The 16582-nt window shown below is 42.0% G+C and overlaps 1 protein-coding gene across 1 annotated transcript; it reads right to left on the reverse strand.

Moving 5' to 3' along the window:
* Nucleotides 1-2741: 2741 nt before the first annotated feature.
* On the reverse strand, nt 2742-16228 carry trpv4 (transient receptor potential cation channel, subfamily V, member 4). The gene is made up of 17 exons (XM_035166943.2): nt 16024-16228; nt 14966-15044; nt 13848-14305; nt 13012-13184; nt 11689-11841; nt 10396-10536; nt 8783-9081; nt 8508-8687; nt 8121-8279; nt 7616-7708; nt 7409-7482; nt 6892-7057; nt 6747-6813; nt 5316-5620; nt 4489-4616; nt 4290-4396; nt 2742-4172 (listed from the first exon to the last, which is right to left on the reverse strand). Exons 2-17 carry the CDS (start codon nt 14972-14974, stop codon nt 4081-4083), a joined length of 2604 nt encoding a protein of 867 aa, XP_035022834.1. The 5' UTR covers nt 14975-15044; nt 16024-16228; the 3' UTR covers nt 2742-4080.
* Nucleotides 16229-16582: the final 354 nt, after the last annotated feature.

Here is a 16582-nt window from a genome sequence, read left to right on the forward strand (position 1 = left end):
CATCACGATCAGACTTGTCAGAGAATAATTCATTGATCTTGAGAGAAAAAAATTCAGGCATATTTAGAGGACTGATATTTATGATCGTGTGAAATTTGGTAACTAGTGAATTTAAATGTGGCTTCATCAGGGGACTGTTGAGCCTAAGATGAGGTATGCACTCTGCTGAGTGTCATTCTAGTTCTGTATTGTGTTGGAAGTTCCTTATTGATACAGTCTATATTCTTTACTTGTCTATTTATTGGTAGGTTTTTTTGCCAGCATAGTACAGCCTTACTACAAACTTCCTGAAGAAAGGGAACACAACATACACCAAATCTAAATGTTTAACAGCACAGTAAAGAATTTGAGACTGACACTTTCCCTTCTTTTTTCTCTCCTCACTCCCAACCTCTCCACCCACCTAAAACATCAGATAAGCCGTAGACTGATGAGCCAGCCGCCTCCATCAGAGCGTGTGGTACTGGGAGACTGCACACTGATTTCATACACGCTCGCTCAGACAGAAAAAGAGCTCTGTGGAGCAGAAATGCTTCTCTTATTAGCAAAACTCATTCACCTGCACGCCACATTGAGTCCCTGGCAATTTCACAATAAATCATGAGCGATGCCTACGGAGGCCGGGGCAGCAGGCTGACGCTCAGCCGCGGCCATGCCCTCGGCTGTCAGTTTAGACACTCTGAATCATTTCGGGTTCAGCAGCCTCGTTTCATCTTAGATGAACTGAAAGGTCATCTCGCACGCCACCTAACCAATATGTCTCTGGCGCCTCATCTCCCAGTGCTTCCAGTGATTGCTCATTCCATTTAGAAATAACGCACCTCAGTGAAATATGTCACTCTGGGGCTCATGGACGGGATTTCAAGGAATTATTTCAAGGAGGAGAATTAGGACTGACTTTAAACTGTGAGAAATCTGCTCCTGGATTTATCATTTAGGTCTGAGCCTGATTTTAACTTTGAGCTCGAAGAAGGATTCAGTGATCTTTCTACCTATCGACGTCTCTTACAATATCTTGCTTGTGGAATGATTAGTGAGATTGTGACCAATATGGTTTCCTCCCCTGCGTCGGGCTGCTGCACCTCAGGAAGACAGTGAATGTTCCGTTCGAAGCCATCAGACAGTTTGAAGTGTTGTTTAGTGAATAAAGAATGAGTTGGCCCAAGTCCAGCCCAGTATCCCCTTCAGTCTCATCTGCCTTTAACAGCTTGAAGCTTAACTGGCTGGTCAATAGCTGAAGAATTTGTGCCGCCAATATCTAAGTTAGTCTGTTTCCTTTAAGACCTCAACTTTCCCTCATGTGCGGTTGCCAAATGAGGGTCGTTACGACATGATCCTGCTTGGCCTTCGCTTCGGTTTGTTGAGACACATTTGTGGCGGCGAGCAGTCGCATGCAGGCTGCAAGCGAGCAAGCAAACAGGCCTTTTTGTTAACAGCTCACACTTCCTGTGCGAGTGTGGGGTTCCAGAGTTGCTGACAGTGACACTTGCAGGACCGAGCCCTGCCCTACTTAACAGGCTGCAGGGAGGAGGGCAGGCCAAGTTGTCAGCAGCGCTAGGTGCTCACTGCTTAGATAAACCTGGAGGATTAGTGGCCCAGTTAAAGTTGGGGCAAAGAGGATTAGCCTCTTCTCTGAGGTGGCGAGAGATTCCCTGTGTCCTTCAGTGCTGCTGGCCTCAGAGAGAGAGAGATGAGTGGGAGGGGGAGGAGGGTGGGAAGCGAAGGGGTGAGGCCCTATTTAACGTGAGGGAGAATCACCACGTTTTAAAATGGAAAACCAAAGGTGAGGCGTAACGACGGAAGGTGAAAAGCAGAGAAGCACTTCATAAATTGTTGCTAGCTTGTGGTTTCATTACGAAGGCAAAAGCCCATAATTATGGAGCAGGTGTTGGAGTGGGGTCAACGAGACCTGAGATCCACAGGAGAGAAAATATAAGTGGACGACTTTCTACAAACTATAACCTATTATGGTAATAACAGTTAACTCTGAAAATGCATTACTTGCAGCTGTAATAAAAAACAGAAAATGTGCCCAACAGCATCTGCAGGAGAAGACCCTCATCTGGGACGTGGAAGACACGGCAGAGGAATTTAGACCTCTGCAGCCATCAGCAGGCCAGACCAGGAACTACACTTGATCATTTGAAGAGGAAGACGGATCAGGAATCGAAATCTTTGCAATGAGTAATTGAGAATTGGGTTTAAATGAGTGTGTTGGTACAAACCAATACTCTGCAACATCACAAAAAGTGCTGTTTAAAATAATCAGGGTGTTGGGGTCTCGAGAAAATCAAAGGAACATAAATTTCTGTAATGGCATCACAACCTTCTGGGACAGATTAGGAAGGTGGTTACCCACCAAGTAGTTCTTGACATTCAGTTTGTTAATCAAAGATTCAATTTTTTTCATCCAAAGAATTACAGAACAACAGTGTGATGACAGTTCTATAAACATAACTGTTGTTTAATTGTTTGTGTACTAATATTGCTCTTAAAAATATAAATGGAAGCCAAGTAAAAAAACTGATTAAAATAAAAATCTCATATGAAACCATTCTTTCTTTCGCTCTCCTTTCATTGTGCATAAATCATTGTAATATGATCGTGCACTGAACTTCCATGTCTGGTTGATTTTGATTAGCAGCACATCTTTGGGGATAAAATAATCATATGGATGATTCAAGTACTGATTAGAAAATCTCAAATCTTCGCGTGCAGAAATTGCAAGACAGACTGTTGTGTGCATTTATAAATAAATTCAGTGTTTATTGTTCTGTGCAGCAAGGTACAAACCAAATATAATGCATAGACGTGCCTCAATGTAAACATAGTGAACAATGACCTGTGACCTTCAACAGTAATGAATTGGTCTAAATGAAGTGTATTGTCTCTCTGCTCCTCATCAATGTGCATTAACACGTATAGATGCATACATTCAGTAGAGACACATAGAAAAAGAGAGCGGCTGTATAGGGCATTGAGCCAAGAGCAACGAAAACACTGCAGCAAATAGAGGAAAGTACATAATGGCGAGGCCTGAGAGTTGATTATGCAAATACCCCAGCTGCAAAGGAACAATAACTCTGGAAATTCAAAGACAAACCGTAACACGGAAGGCTATTGTCTCATATTTGCACATTTGCTTGACAAGTACAACCTGCTCATCATGCCCATCTTGTTCGGAACAATGTCTTTGTATTCATATAATAATGGACACATCAGAAATTGGCACAGTGCATTGTTTCAGTTCAAATGAGAGCTGCCTGCTCCGCCAGTCCAAGCCTGAGACTTTCATAGATTTAAAACTATTTGACTGATACAATATAGAAAAGACAAAATATTGTATAAAACATCCTCTTTCTATACAAACCAGCATATACATTTAATTATTTATGCACACATCATATATATATATATATATATACTAAAAACACACAACCTAAAGCTGAATTCTATTGTATAAATGTATAAATATTTACTGCAATGTTTTCTTGAAAAAATATTTATCATGTGTAAATGGTTCAAAACTTTCATTTACACTGCTAATATACACTGATACAGAAATGATAGTTCTTGCTTCTATAAAACCTGTGATATAATTTTCTATAACAATATAATGAGACTGGAAATGCAGGAATATTTTAACTCTTAAATCCCTGAGTGTTCAGGTTTTGATGTGTAACATGTGGAGATACAGTACATTTACATTTTCATGTTTCTTTTTGAATAAAAAAATCCTAGTTTACACCTCACTGTGTCATTAATGCCACATTTTCCTTATTCTCAAGAGAAAGAGAAATAATAATGTGACATTCATTGTGATAATTATCTAATTTCTTTAGATCATACTTGAGTTATTTTTAGGACATTGTACATCCAGTGTCTCTGTGCTCTCAGTCCTCTGTCCTATACTGTCTCACTGTAATATCTACTATACTCTGTCTGAACAAAAGGCATGTGAGATTTGTGCAAATTAGAAGCACTTATTGGCCAAATTGTCCCCAGCAGAGTCGTGTCACTGACGCTGATGGCTCTCCTCTGTCTCTTTAGAAGAGGGACAGTACTAGTCCTCTGCTGGTGTCAGCGCCTGCGTGTCAGAGGCTCCATCTCCACCACTGCCTCACGACCCTTATTTAACTCCACCACTCGTGGGACTACTGTGGACCAGCGATCTGGAAGGGGATAAAAAAGAAGAAGGGATTTATTTAATCTGTGTGAATGAATATATGTGCTGCTCCCGCTGTGTTTGTCTGTGCATTTATTCATGAGAGTGCAGTGCGAAATCTCACCTCTCCTCAAGACTCCAACGCCCTGCTGCTGCACATTGACTTGGCCTGGGTCCTCGCTGATTATCGCCAGGTTTTGATTCCAGTGACACCAGCGAACCTCGTCCACTCTGATACATGAGGACAGTGCTGGGTTTGACAGTTTTCTTTGAAGTGGCATTGGCGCTGCAGAGTGACAGTGAATATGAATCATCCAAAATACCTGAAGCACCATCGTCGATCAGGTGTGCCGTCCCAGTTCTTCCCCACAGTCACCATCTCCCCGGCTCGAAAAGACCTGCGCAGGCAGACTGGGAATGAGCGCTCGATGTCCAAGATGGTCGTTGCCCACTGTGAGTATACATTATTTAAACATGTATTTATTCCACTCAAACTACAGAAACATGTCATGAATAAACCATAAGAATGAATCTTTTTGAACAAAATTTATGGGATGTGTGATTTTGGTGATCCTCTGCTCGTGCTTAAGTTTGACATTTGCGGTTTTGAGGGAAATATCTCAACATCTATTTCGCAGATTAGCATGAAATTTGTTACAAACATTCACAGCAGCCACAGTTTGAATTCGAATAGTGGATACCTCCCCTCCAAGGCCCAACAGTCACGTTTTATTAAAATAAGCTGCACCAAATTGCACACACTCATAAATATCATTTCCCTAAATGTGTCTGACTTTTTTTCCAGATCGGCACCAAACATTAATGGGTTCTTCCCTGACACAAACCACATCCTTTCACCAAATTTTCTGTCGATTCATTTGGTTGTTTTTGTGTAATCTTGGTTACAAACATACAAACCAACAAACAAACAGAAATAACCTCCTTGGTGGAGGAAATTATAAAAACTAATTAAAAAAAACATTTTTTTATCTCGCCAATTAACAGGTACAATTTTCAGAACAAAATCTCAGACACGAAATCTCCATCAAAACCTGGACAAATGAAGCCAAATCTATCTGATCAAGACTAAATTGTAACGACATTGAATACAGACTCCTTTGTCACCGCCCTCCAGCAACAAGCAGCTCACCTGAAGCTTCCAGATCTTCTTGCTTTCCTTGGACACCTGCCCGACCGTCTCCCCCATCAAAGCGATCAACATGTTGAGCAGCAGCACAAACGTGAGGATGATGTAAGTAACCAGCAGGATGAGGAAGACAGCGGGATACTGTGCACTGTGGATCATGTCCAGTTCTCCCATCCCAATGGTCAGCTTGAAAAGGTCCAGTAGGAATTTGCTGAACGTGTCGGGGTCCCTGCACTTTGGGTAGGTGGGGCAGTCCCCGTCACACTCAGTTCCTGGTGGAGGACACACGGTCAGCAGGGTCACCAGGGCTGTGGGGTGGGAACAGAGGAGGTTGGGTTATAGATCTGTGTGAGCACTAAAAGGAAGAGACAAGGAATAGTTCAACATTCTGAGAAATACAATTAATCAACACAATTCAGGAGACAGTCGGGAGTGAAGAATACAAGCTGGATGGAATAGTCAGCCTCATGACGTTGACGGTTTTGTGGATCAAACAGAAATAATATGTTGAGTAGGCCTATCAGCTTCACGTACTACAGTAGTAAGTGGTTTTGAATTTAGGCTGGGATTGTTAGCTCAAACCTCAACACGGGAAACAGGACAGGTCAACATTGTGTTAGCTTTAAGAGTTGCACGTTTAGCTTAGCTTAGCATAAAAAGTGGAAATGGTCTAAACACCCCGTTTGATCTATGCTAAGCTAACCATCTCTGAGCTGTAGTTTTATATTCATGTCATTGAACAGATATGAGTGTTAACATTATTATCTAACCTAGCCTAAATCTCAGCCAAAGAGCAAATCTACGGAGCCCTCAAGGGGATGTGGGCAATGTTTTCCTCTGCCAAGGAGGTTATGTTGTCACCCCTTCCATCCGTTGTTTTTAGGCAAGATTACGCAAAAAACTACTGGACGGATTACCAAGAAACACAATGGGAGGAAGCTGTGCGGGTCAGGGAAGAACCTATTCAATTTCGGTGGAGATCCGAATCAGGGGACAAAGCCAGGAATTGTTTTTCGCTTTCTTTAACATTGAGAGTTATCCAGGACCAGGGAATTTAAATGTGGTTTCATAAGAGGAATATTGGGCCTCGTCAGAGGAATGTATTTTTTAGTTGCATACAAAGGTTTCTTGTGCACAACAGACAGTTCAGTAAAATATCTGGTACACAATGGAGGCAACACCTAGTGCATACCAGCTTGTTATGTTTCCATTTAGAAATGATAATAACAGTACAGGAGTTAGTTGTATTATATTTTAACCTTGGACTTATAAAGACTTTGATGCTTTGCTTGCAAGTCGTATGAAATTGTCTCTGAACATCATTTAAAATGCATTTTGACGTCCCTTAGGGGCTCTGTCTGAATCAGCAAATTGCCCTCTATCTGTAGTAGTTAATGCTGACATACTGGTAAAATCAGACGAACATAAGCCTACCTGATGCATATCCAATCATGAAGAGCACATACACCAACAGAAACCTGAAAAGGTCTTTGAAAAGAATCTGAGAACGAAAAAAAGAAAGTTAAAACACACGGACTGTGATATTTACAGTGAATTAATCAGCTGTCCCATATCTAACCTTCTGTATCATTATACTGTAGGTGCCAGTGAGCTTCAGGCCTCTGGTGAAGTAAAGGGTGTTCATCCAGCCCAGGACAAGTGCAAACACCATCACAGACACATAGGCCTTAATGCCCGACAGGTAGAGAGCAGCTGTGACCACGATCAGCACAGAATAGATGAAACTAGAGAGGAAAGAGGAAAACTTTGTCAAATAATTGAACTTTTCAGTTCTAAATAAAGGCACAAAGGCCTGACTGCTGGTGTTTAGCACTGCAAGAGAATGTAGACATCACAGCCATGTTGCTAATGATCTAAAGCATCACAGTTCAGAGGCACTCAACATTATCTGCTCTTTGTTTGGATCATGGGTTTAATTAAAGATGCAAACTATAAAACATGCCAGGGAGGAGGTTGAGATATTAATTAGATGACTCCATTAAGGAGGATGCACAATTTGCCTTGGGTAAAAGTCAGCAAGAGCTGCAGCCCAGATGAGGAAGAGGAGGGAGGAGGGACAGAGGACGGGGACTTACTACAGCAGCTGAAAGGATCCATCAATAAATAAAGACTTCACCCCAGGACACTTCTTCAGGAAGACGTCTTTAATCTGCAAAAAGCAGGAGAAACATTTCCATCATGACAACAACACTATTGTGACAGTGCTGAGCTGGATCTGGGGAACGATGGTGAAACAAGTAATGACCAATCTGTGAATGTGTGTCAGAGCCTCGTTGACTCACATTGGTGAGGAAGAAGAAGATTCCTGATGCCAAGGTGACGACCTCCCCCGCCATCCGCACGTAGTCAGAGGAGGTTTTGTACGGGTACGGAGGCTGGAAGGAAGGAAGATAGCCGCTGATTAGCTTAGTTTAGTAATAGCACATAAACGTCCATCTGTTTTTAAATGGTTTGCGAACAGATTAAACAACTAAATCATTTTAAACATTTAGTGGTGCTACTAGGAGGATTTTGGACAGAGTCAGGCTTCCCAGGTTTCAATATGGTATCAATCTTCTCAGCAAACTCTTGGCAAGAAAGCAGGTAAGTGTATTTCCCCAAAACGTAAATATTCCTTCAATACAGAAATGGTAATTTGATGCAAAAAATAGTTTTGCTGCTCCGGTACATGATGGATTACCATTATAACGGTATTAAACCAGCTACAGGCTAGTATGGCAGAAACCTAGAACATATATCAAGCCATGCTGTGACAACAATCCACATTTCCAGTTGGTTCACACCCACCTCTTCCTGTGTCGGGTGGTAATACGCCACGAGTGTGAAGATGATCATGGTGATGAGGTAGGAAACCACACTGATGTAAAAGGTGACTGCACCAAACTTCTGCCATTTGGCCCGGAGCAGCTCGTTGATGGGCTCCACTGCCAACATCTCATGACGGTTCTGACAAAGAGACCAGAAACATGAAGCTGCTACAGCGTAATAAAATCAAATGCTGATCCGTAAACACACACATCCTATTGCACTTTTAGACATTTTAAGTTTTTATCTTGATGTTTTTTTTATATTCCCCCTGTATTGGTTCTTAATACATTGATCTTGAGAGAAACAGCTTTTCATTTCGCCTTTTGGAATAACAAGGCAAACTTGAATAAAACTGTCAATATTCACCTTGTTGCGACTGTTGTAGACGAGGATTTCCAGCACAGATGGCTCCTCTCCACATGTATCCAGCGATGATAGATCGTAGAGGGATGAGTACACCGGACCGTACGCCCAGTCCTTAAACTTTCGAGACAAGTGACGAACTTCTTCATCTTTGACCTCTCGTCGGATAATGTGCTGAAAAACCTGAAGGAATATGGAGATAATGATGTGGAAATGTGATGATAAAACCTTTTATTATAGTGATGCTGCTTGACCGTTGATGCATTATGATAGCTCACCCCTATCTTGCCCAGTTTGGCCGCCATCATGAGAGGTGACATGCCATCACTGTTGAGCACCGTCTCCAGGCTGCATTCTGGGTAGAGCTTAGTGCTCTTGATCAGCAGCAGGTCGTACATCTTTGTGAGGAAACGTGTGTTGTCCTTGGTGTTGTCTCCGATGTGCACCAGGGCGTGCAGCACCGTGTTGCCGCGGGAGTCCTGGCGCCGCAGGTCAGCTTTCTTGTGTGGGTTCTCAGTCAGGTAGTGCACTATGTCAGGCTGGTTAGTGCATGCAGCCAGGGAAAGAGGCAGCTCACCTGGGCAAACACACACAGAGAAAGAGGGAGCAGTCACTTCACGGTAAATTCACAGGAGATCAAGAGCATGGCACCTCACATTAAAAATAAGCAAATCAACAGGAGGGTTAATTAAGAACTGTAGCTGGCATCTGTATGTTTTTGCAAAGCATACTAAACATGGATCAAAGATGTGACTTAAATCCCCGCTATGAAAACAGCACAATTAGCAGTTGTTGGAGGGAGGGGCGCAATGAGGCCAGAGTGCCAAAAGCAGCTGCTGAAAATGAGCCGTTGCCATGGGTGACAGATTACTTTGTCACCTCACATAGAAACGCTCCTCTTCATGGATTTGCACGGGTGCATGCAGAGTGTTAGCGTGAGTCTAAATCCCATTAGCCATCAGCCCTGCCAGGTTCCTGTTCACCTCACTGCAAAGCTCCGCGGCAAATTACTCACACTGTGCCCGGACACGCTGGGATTTGGGAATGACAACCGTGCTAAGTGCAAATAGAAATCACCTCCTCTGCGACGAGTGGGGAATATAACGTAGAATGTAATCAAATAAACAATTCTTAAAATTGGGTTGTGTAAAAAAAGAAGAAAAAAAACCATCAGTCCAAAACAGCTACCTTTCCTTTAATGTTCATGAAGAGTGAGGTGAAAATCAATTATAGATGCTATAATTATCATCAAAAGGTCACAAATAAAAACATATTTTCCTCTGGGCACTACACTGCGACGGAGGAGGTAGGGCCCGAGCGGGAGCCAGCAGAGGGCAGTGTTGAGTTTAATTTACAGGCTCTGATTTATTCATTCTCCTCCTGGTCTTAAAGGTCAGTGAAGCCCGTCCCACCAGCAGAGGATGTTTACTTTTCCTCACTGCAGAACACAGACACCTTTCACTGGCTGCACCTCTTGAACATATGACATAATGCTTTTCTTTTCATGTGTTTTTGGCCCTTTGCTGCCGGTGGTTTAACGTGCCACGCTTCAGAAAACATTTGGCTGTAAGGTTAAAAAAAGAGGAAGGGTGGGGTCTAATGTCACCTCATGTCTGCACGGCAAAGGAGATTTGCTTTTGCCAGGAAAATGTACCACTGGTTTAACTGTTTTATCTTGGCAGCTGCTTTAATACACATCACAAAACCTTGATGCAAACTCCAAGGTGTAGAAGACAGAATAGGTGCTTGTGAGGGAAACATCAGACGCCCCACATCATTAGAACAGTATGAGGCAGAAAATACAGTTTTTCTCAACTCTGTCTATGACTGTTTCAGAGTATAAGTAGAATACAGAATTATGAATTTGAAATGAGCTGACAAAGGTAATTACCAAAGTAGAAGTAGCCCCCTTCATCTTTCGGCTGAAAGAAGCGACCTCTGGCCTGGGCATGAACGTCGGCACCATTCTCCACCAGCAGCTCAACATACTGTTTACAGCGTCGCTCTATGGCAATGTGGAGCGCTGTTTGTCCTGACAACACAACAAAACAACACAAACATTAGCTCAAGCCACGTTTGCTCAATTTATATGTGAAGTAATTACTCAACTGAAGTGTGTGGAGTTTAATACTGTTGACAGGCAAATAGGAAAGTTACACAAGAGAAACAGTGTTCAAACTTTCTTTTTGCCTCAAGAATTTTTCCTTTTGTGAATCTGATGCCCAAGGTCATACAAAAAGCTGTGAGGGGTTCAAATTTATGTGCAGGTTATTTTTTTGGGATCAACACCAATAGAGACTGAGCACTTAAACATTTTTATGGTGTCACATATAAACATTTCCTGCGTGAAAAAGAAAAAAAACTCTTTGATCCAACTACCATACTTAAAAAGTACAGAAGAATTAGGTAAACATGCAAATGAATAGTAACATCTGATTTTGTATTACAAGCTGTTGGATGTTGAAAAGGCTCCTGTCACTGTGTTCTCATAACTATTAATGTGAAAGGTGAAATCCAAACAAAGCCGTGTAACTGAGCTGCACAGTCACTACAAATTGTTGCTCTTCCCCCTAATTGGGCCTCACCTAGCAGCCTGTCAAACCCAGAGGAACCAACAACAACCTCTGTCAGCTTCAACTCCGAGGCAGACGAGGAGACTGTAGTCTTACAAACTGCACGAAGTAAACCTGCATTCAGAGATAAACTGTCTGGAAGAGGCAGATGTCTGAGTGTCTCAGTCGCTCCAGCCAGGTGAAATGTCCGGAAAATGTCCAAATGAGCCCGTGTGAGAATACAGCAGGAAAATGTCCGGAGAATTCAAGGCGAGGGAGTGGGCGTGTTGATGACGTTTCTGACACGCAACAGATGCAAAACTGAAAAAGCCAAAAAGAATATAAATATCTCAGGTTGAAAAAAATGTCATACACGTAGACGACGTTGACAAAGAATCTCATCTTTACAAGTTGGCATTCCGATTTTGACGCTAAGGTCCAAAATCAATGCGCTGTAAACAAAAACATGTGATTTCTGCCATGAATTATCACGTCATTTTTCTGTTGTTGTGAACACGTCTGACCCCAATAATTTCCTGCTGTGTTCTTCATATGTGAAGAGTGAAGTTTATGTCTGAGAACGGCTTCGTTTTATGTAAGTTCATGTTCTCAGTACTGGTTTATTTCCGTACCTCTGTAGTACAGATCCCTGAAGGGGGAGTTGATGAACTCCCTGAGGTTTCCAGTCTTCTCTGCGATGTCGACCAGCAGAGGGATGGTGTCGTTCTGACCCTCGTAAAGGTTCAACAGGGCTTTAGGCAGACAGGTCTTACCTGTTGATGGCTCTGGTAGAAACATTTGATAAAAGACAAAGAATATTTTTGGATTTAGACAGTGTTGTTTATAGAGGTTAGTCCCATGTAAGTGTCAGACAGTGTCTCCCAGTCATTTCCCCACAGTCTAATCAGATGAATCCAGATAAACCTTCATCAACATTACCTTTCTGTCCATCCATGTGTTACTTTAAGCTATTTATACCATCATTTAACTTAAAGCAGATTGTTTGTCATTTCTACTATGCATCCATTCATTTCAGCTGTATTTAAATTGTCTATCCACTACTTTTGGCTAAATATCAAACATGAATCTATTTCATTTAACTATCTATTAGAACTATTTGATAATTCATTTGAGGTATCTCAATTATCCAGTGGTTTCAGCTAACTGCAGAGTATTTAACTGTTAATTCTTTCTACTTTTAGCAAAAATATTTCTCTTAATCCATTATTTTGTTGATTATTAACTGCTGGCCTTCTAATGTTGATTAGTTTTCATACACTCTTAATTGCAACCTGTGGTGTTCAGATGTCACAATTGACTCAGTATAAGGATTTGTTGATTTTTTTCAAATAGTAATTTCCTTTTTTTAATTAACTGAGCTCCTCCACTTACCCCTGGTAACTGAAAAATTCCTGGTTATAATGTCCAGCCATGTAAAATGTGACTGAACTGGGAATGAAGATACACAATTAAAGGAGAGTTTTGGGAGTTGTCACATGGAGTTTTCAGGGTTCATGAGAACAAACTGTTAAAGACAGGGGTCAAAGCAGCCATTCACTATTTTTAGCCGTTTTTGTAAAGACTCCCGGCCCCGGTTAACTCTGTGAGAGACGACAGTTTGCTGTTAGTTTTCTCTGCTGCTTGTTATGAGCCTGAAAACCTCCTGAGACAGAAGCTTTGTTTGGACCAGCCTTCAGTGGGACAAAGACTCGGACATCACTCCACCTTTTCCTTCTCACATCCTCTGAGCAAAAAAATAATCAAGAGGGAGAAGTCTTTTTAGACAGAAGTAGATTAGGTGAGGTTCTGCTTTGGAACAAAGGCAGAGTCGAGATATTCAACAGAAACGGAGTAAAAGTGGAAGAAAACTAAACGTCTGTACATTAAACCTGTTTTATTCCCGATCACTTATTGGTTTGACTCAGTAGACAGATATCTACATATTTTAGTCTTACCTCTGAAATCCTCATCCGTTAACCTCTTGCCGTGACTTTGCAGGTACTCTAACAGGCCGCTGAGGGCTCCAGTGTCTCCACGTGACACACCGTCGAACAGGAGAGAGCGGTTGAATGTTTTCATGACCTTTGGTGGATCTGTTTGACCATCATCACAGGACGTCTCAGTTTTACTGAGGACACACAAAAACATGACATGATGTTACTGTGGGATACAAAAAGATTCAATCTGGGATTGTCTTAAAATCGATTACTTCTTTTTTAGTGGATAAACCATCTTTTACTCGATCAGCCGCACCCTCCAGAGCTTCAATAAGTAGACCTCTGTGTGTATGGGACAGGTAGCCAAAAAAAAGGCAGCAGCCTAAATATTACCTCAACTGCTGCAGAGCAACTAACAAAATCCGCTCTGTTAGGTCAGTGAATAGGCTGAATGAAGGACTGCAGTGTGTGTGTGTGTTTGTGTGTGTGTGTGTGTGTGTGTGTGTGTGTGTGTGTGTGTGTGTTAGTTGTGTGTGTGTGTGTGTGTGTGTGTGTGTGTGTGTGTGTGTGTGTGTGTGTGTATGTGTGTGTGTGTGTGTGTGTGTGTGTGTACATACTTCCCCATGTGGCACACCTCTGTCTACAGAGTAGCAGTTGTGGGAGGTTTTTTGTTTTTATGACAACATTTTTCCAAACCAGCCCTTTTGTACCTGGAAATAAAGTCCAGTCAAGGTTTACTGCTGCTGCTCAGACAAAAAGTAAAACCTAAAACCAAGAGGTTTAAAGAAATGCACAACTTTTAAATCCTGGAAACACATGAATCACAGTTTTGGGACAGGGAGGCTCCTTCTCACCCTCTTGGAAGCTTCTTCCTGCGTTTCTTTTGGTTGCTCATGTTGCTGTAGGTACCGTAGTCAAAGAGCGAGTCCATGGGGGCTTTCTTGGGTCCCTGAACCACATTAGACTCATATATGGAGGACTCCAGCAGGTCCATGGGGTTGGAAATGCCCTTTTTGAAAGCACCCTGGAACTTCATCCGCAGGTTCTGTCTGCTTTCCACAGGCTGGCCGGGCTGAACCAGCTCCAGAGCTCCAGCAGCTGAATCCTGGCTCGTGTCCTGAGTCGATGGGGGGGCATCTTCGCTCTCGAACAAGTGCGAGATGTCAGAGAGGGGAAACGCGGCATCGGCCTCAGGTTGGGCAGCCTCGCCATCGCCTGCGTCCACAGAGAGAACAGCTTTGGCAGGAGCAGAGGTGATGCTGTCAGCCTTGGACAAGGCAAGGTGGCACCTTCTGAAGAGAGCAGAGCGACCCTGAAATAAAAAGCACGAGACAGTGTTCTGAGTGAGCTGCACAGCCTCAGCTAGTCAGGCGAGATGGTTCAAATGCAAAAAAACCCCTGTTTTAATCAGTTTAAATTCAATCAGACATCTATGATAGTGTTTCCATTGGAACATATTTCATAACTTAGAAACTGTCAGGTTAAAACAGCAGTATTAATAGAGTTGAGATGTACGTAAAGATGGTTGACCCATTCATTTTGATATTTAATATTATGACACCATTTTTACTCAGCGTTAAAGAGATTTCTAAAAAGAGGTATGAATCAAAAACCATTCAGATCCTCGCAGAAATCCTCTCCTAGTTTATTTTGTTACTAGATGCCTTTAAACATTAAAATCACTTATGTGGCATTTGTCATGAAAAAATATTCTCCACTCTTTAACCCTAAGCATTTAAGTTTTATTTAATAAAAGGTTATTAAATGTTGGGATATGAGAAGGTTTCATGTTTGCTGTCATCAAGGTGGCCCAACTCGGTTCATGAAGGAAATCCTACAGAGTGATAGTGACAGGAGCAAAATGGACAACTTTTTTTTACAATTTTAACTTTTAATACTAGAAGTACCAAAGGGATCCTGGAAGTTTAAAACAGATTTTTAAGTATACAGTTGACAGATAACACCCTTGTACCTCATTCATGCCTTTCACAGTGATGTGCCAAATTCCTCTTCAGGGGAAACTGGAAATGATGCTGAAGCATGTGGGCACCCTGAAGAAACAGAGTAAGCATCAAATTAATTACTCACACAGAAGTACAGACCAAAGCAATCAGTGTTGTAAGTGACACAATAGGAGCTCTGAAGTTTGAGGAAAACACAGCAAAGGACTGATGCTAAAACCAGTATAAGTCTGTTTCCTCTCCCTTATCAGAAGAACCTCTTTTACATGTCCCAGCCTCTCAGCACCCATCAACACAAACCGTAAAGCCACAGCAGGCTATCACTTAAGTTCAACACGACTTCCTCACGTCCCTCCACAGCTTCCTTTAGCTTCCTGAGTTTGTCCATGACATTGACAACTTATCTAGGCCAGAGCGAGCTGTAAAGGAGCAACACAAACAGAGGAGCTGGGGTCCTGCTGAGGTAGAGGGGTGACTCTCCCGTCTGACACAAGGGGGATTTTCATACCTTTACACTTCAGCAGGCATCCGATAGTAAAAAAGACAGAGGAACAAAGAGGAGTCTGCCCTCGCTAAACTATTATAACAGCCCTAGAACAAAGGATTAAGTTGCTTAGTGGAGAGAGACAGAGGACCTGCTGTGTATTAAACCTGTCAGAGTGACGGACTGGAATCATGAAATATCAAGTATATATATATATATATATATATATATATAAACCCCAAGTAAAGTCAAGACAGTTGCTAAAATAGAGCCGTGAAACAAACAAAAGTTAAAAGCCATGTAATGAAAACGTTACATGGCTAAAAAAGGATACTATGGTGGTGCTATCTGATCAACATTTTTACTATAAAGAGAAAAAAATGAATTATAAATAGAGGTGCTTTTTTGATAAAGAGCATGCTATTTAAGTTCTGACAAACTTAAGTAACTATGTTATATAAAATTCCTGAAGTTGGGTACTTGTTAAAAAAGTGAAGGCTCCTTTCTAACTAATACAGATGAGACAGAATGACAACTTTGTGAGCAGAAGAATAAAGAACCATAAGAACCAGAGGAGTTTCTTACCTTGATGTGATCAGTTGACTCTATTCTCTCAGGTTATTAGAGTCGCAGTTTGCTCCATAGTTTGAAAACCCCCTCAGGATCAATGTGTCTCCAGCCTGGAAAGTCTTCACTGACCTACAGCAGGTTCCCTCTGCTCCATGTGTCCGGTGAGCTCCACCAGAACAACGGATGCTTTCACACATTTTGGGTGGACGGGTGGAACCGGACAAGCTTGGCTGAAAACTCCTGCCTCCTAGCGGAAAAAACACAGTTCCTCGGATGGCCGCTGGGGGCTCTGCTGATTCAACAGAGATTCATTCATTCATTCATCCTTGAGTGCTCTCCTGTGTGTAATTTAATGGTACACCTGCTTTTCATGTTTATCCTACTGAACTTTGATGTCATCTCGAATGAATTTTGATCATCCTGTTTCCTTGTTTATACTTTTATTTTGTACATTTTGGATAATAAAGTTTATTGGGAAAGAAATGCACCAGGAAGCAGAGACAGGTTTGTGGGTACAGATCAACAGGATTCAATTCAATTTAATTCAAACAACTCTATCGATCTCACTGCGAGC

This window comes from Hippoglossus stenolepis, chromosome 9, assembly GCF_022539355.2.
Source record: "Hippoglossus stenolepis isolate QCI-W04-F060 chromosome 9, HSTE1.2, whole genome shotgun sequence".
Lineage (NCBI taxonomy): Eukaryota > Metazoa > Chordata > Actinopteri > Pleuronectiformes > Pleuronectidae > Hippoglossus > Hippoglossus stenolepis.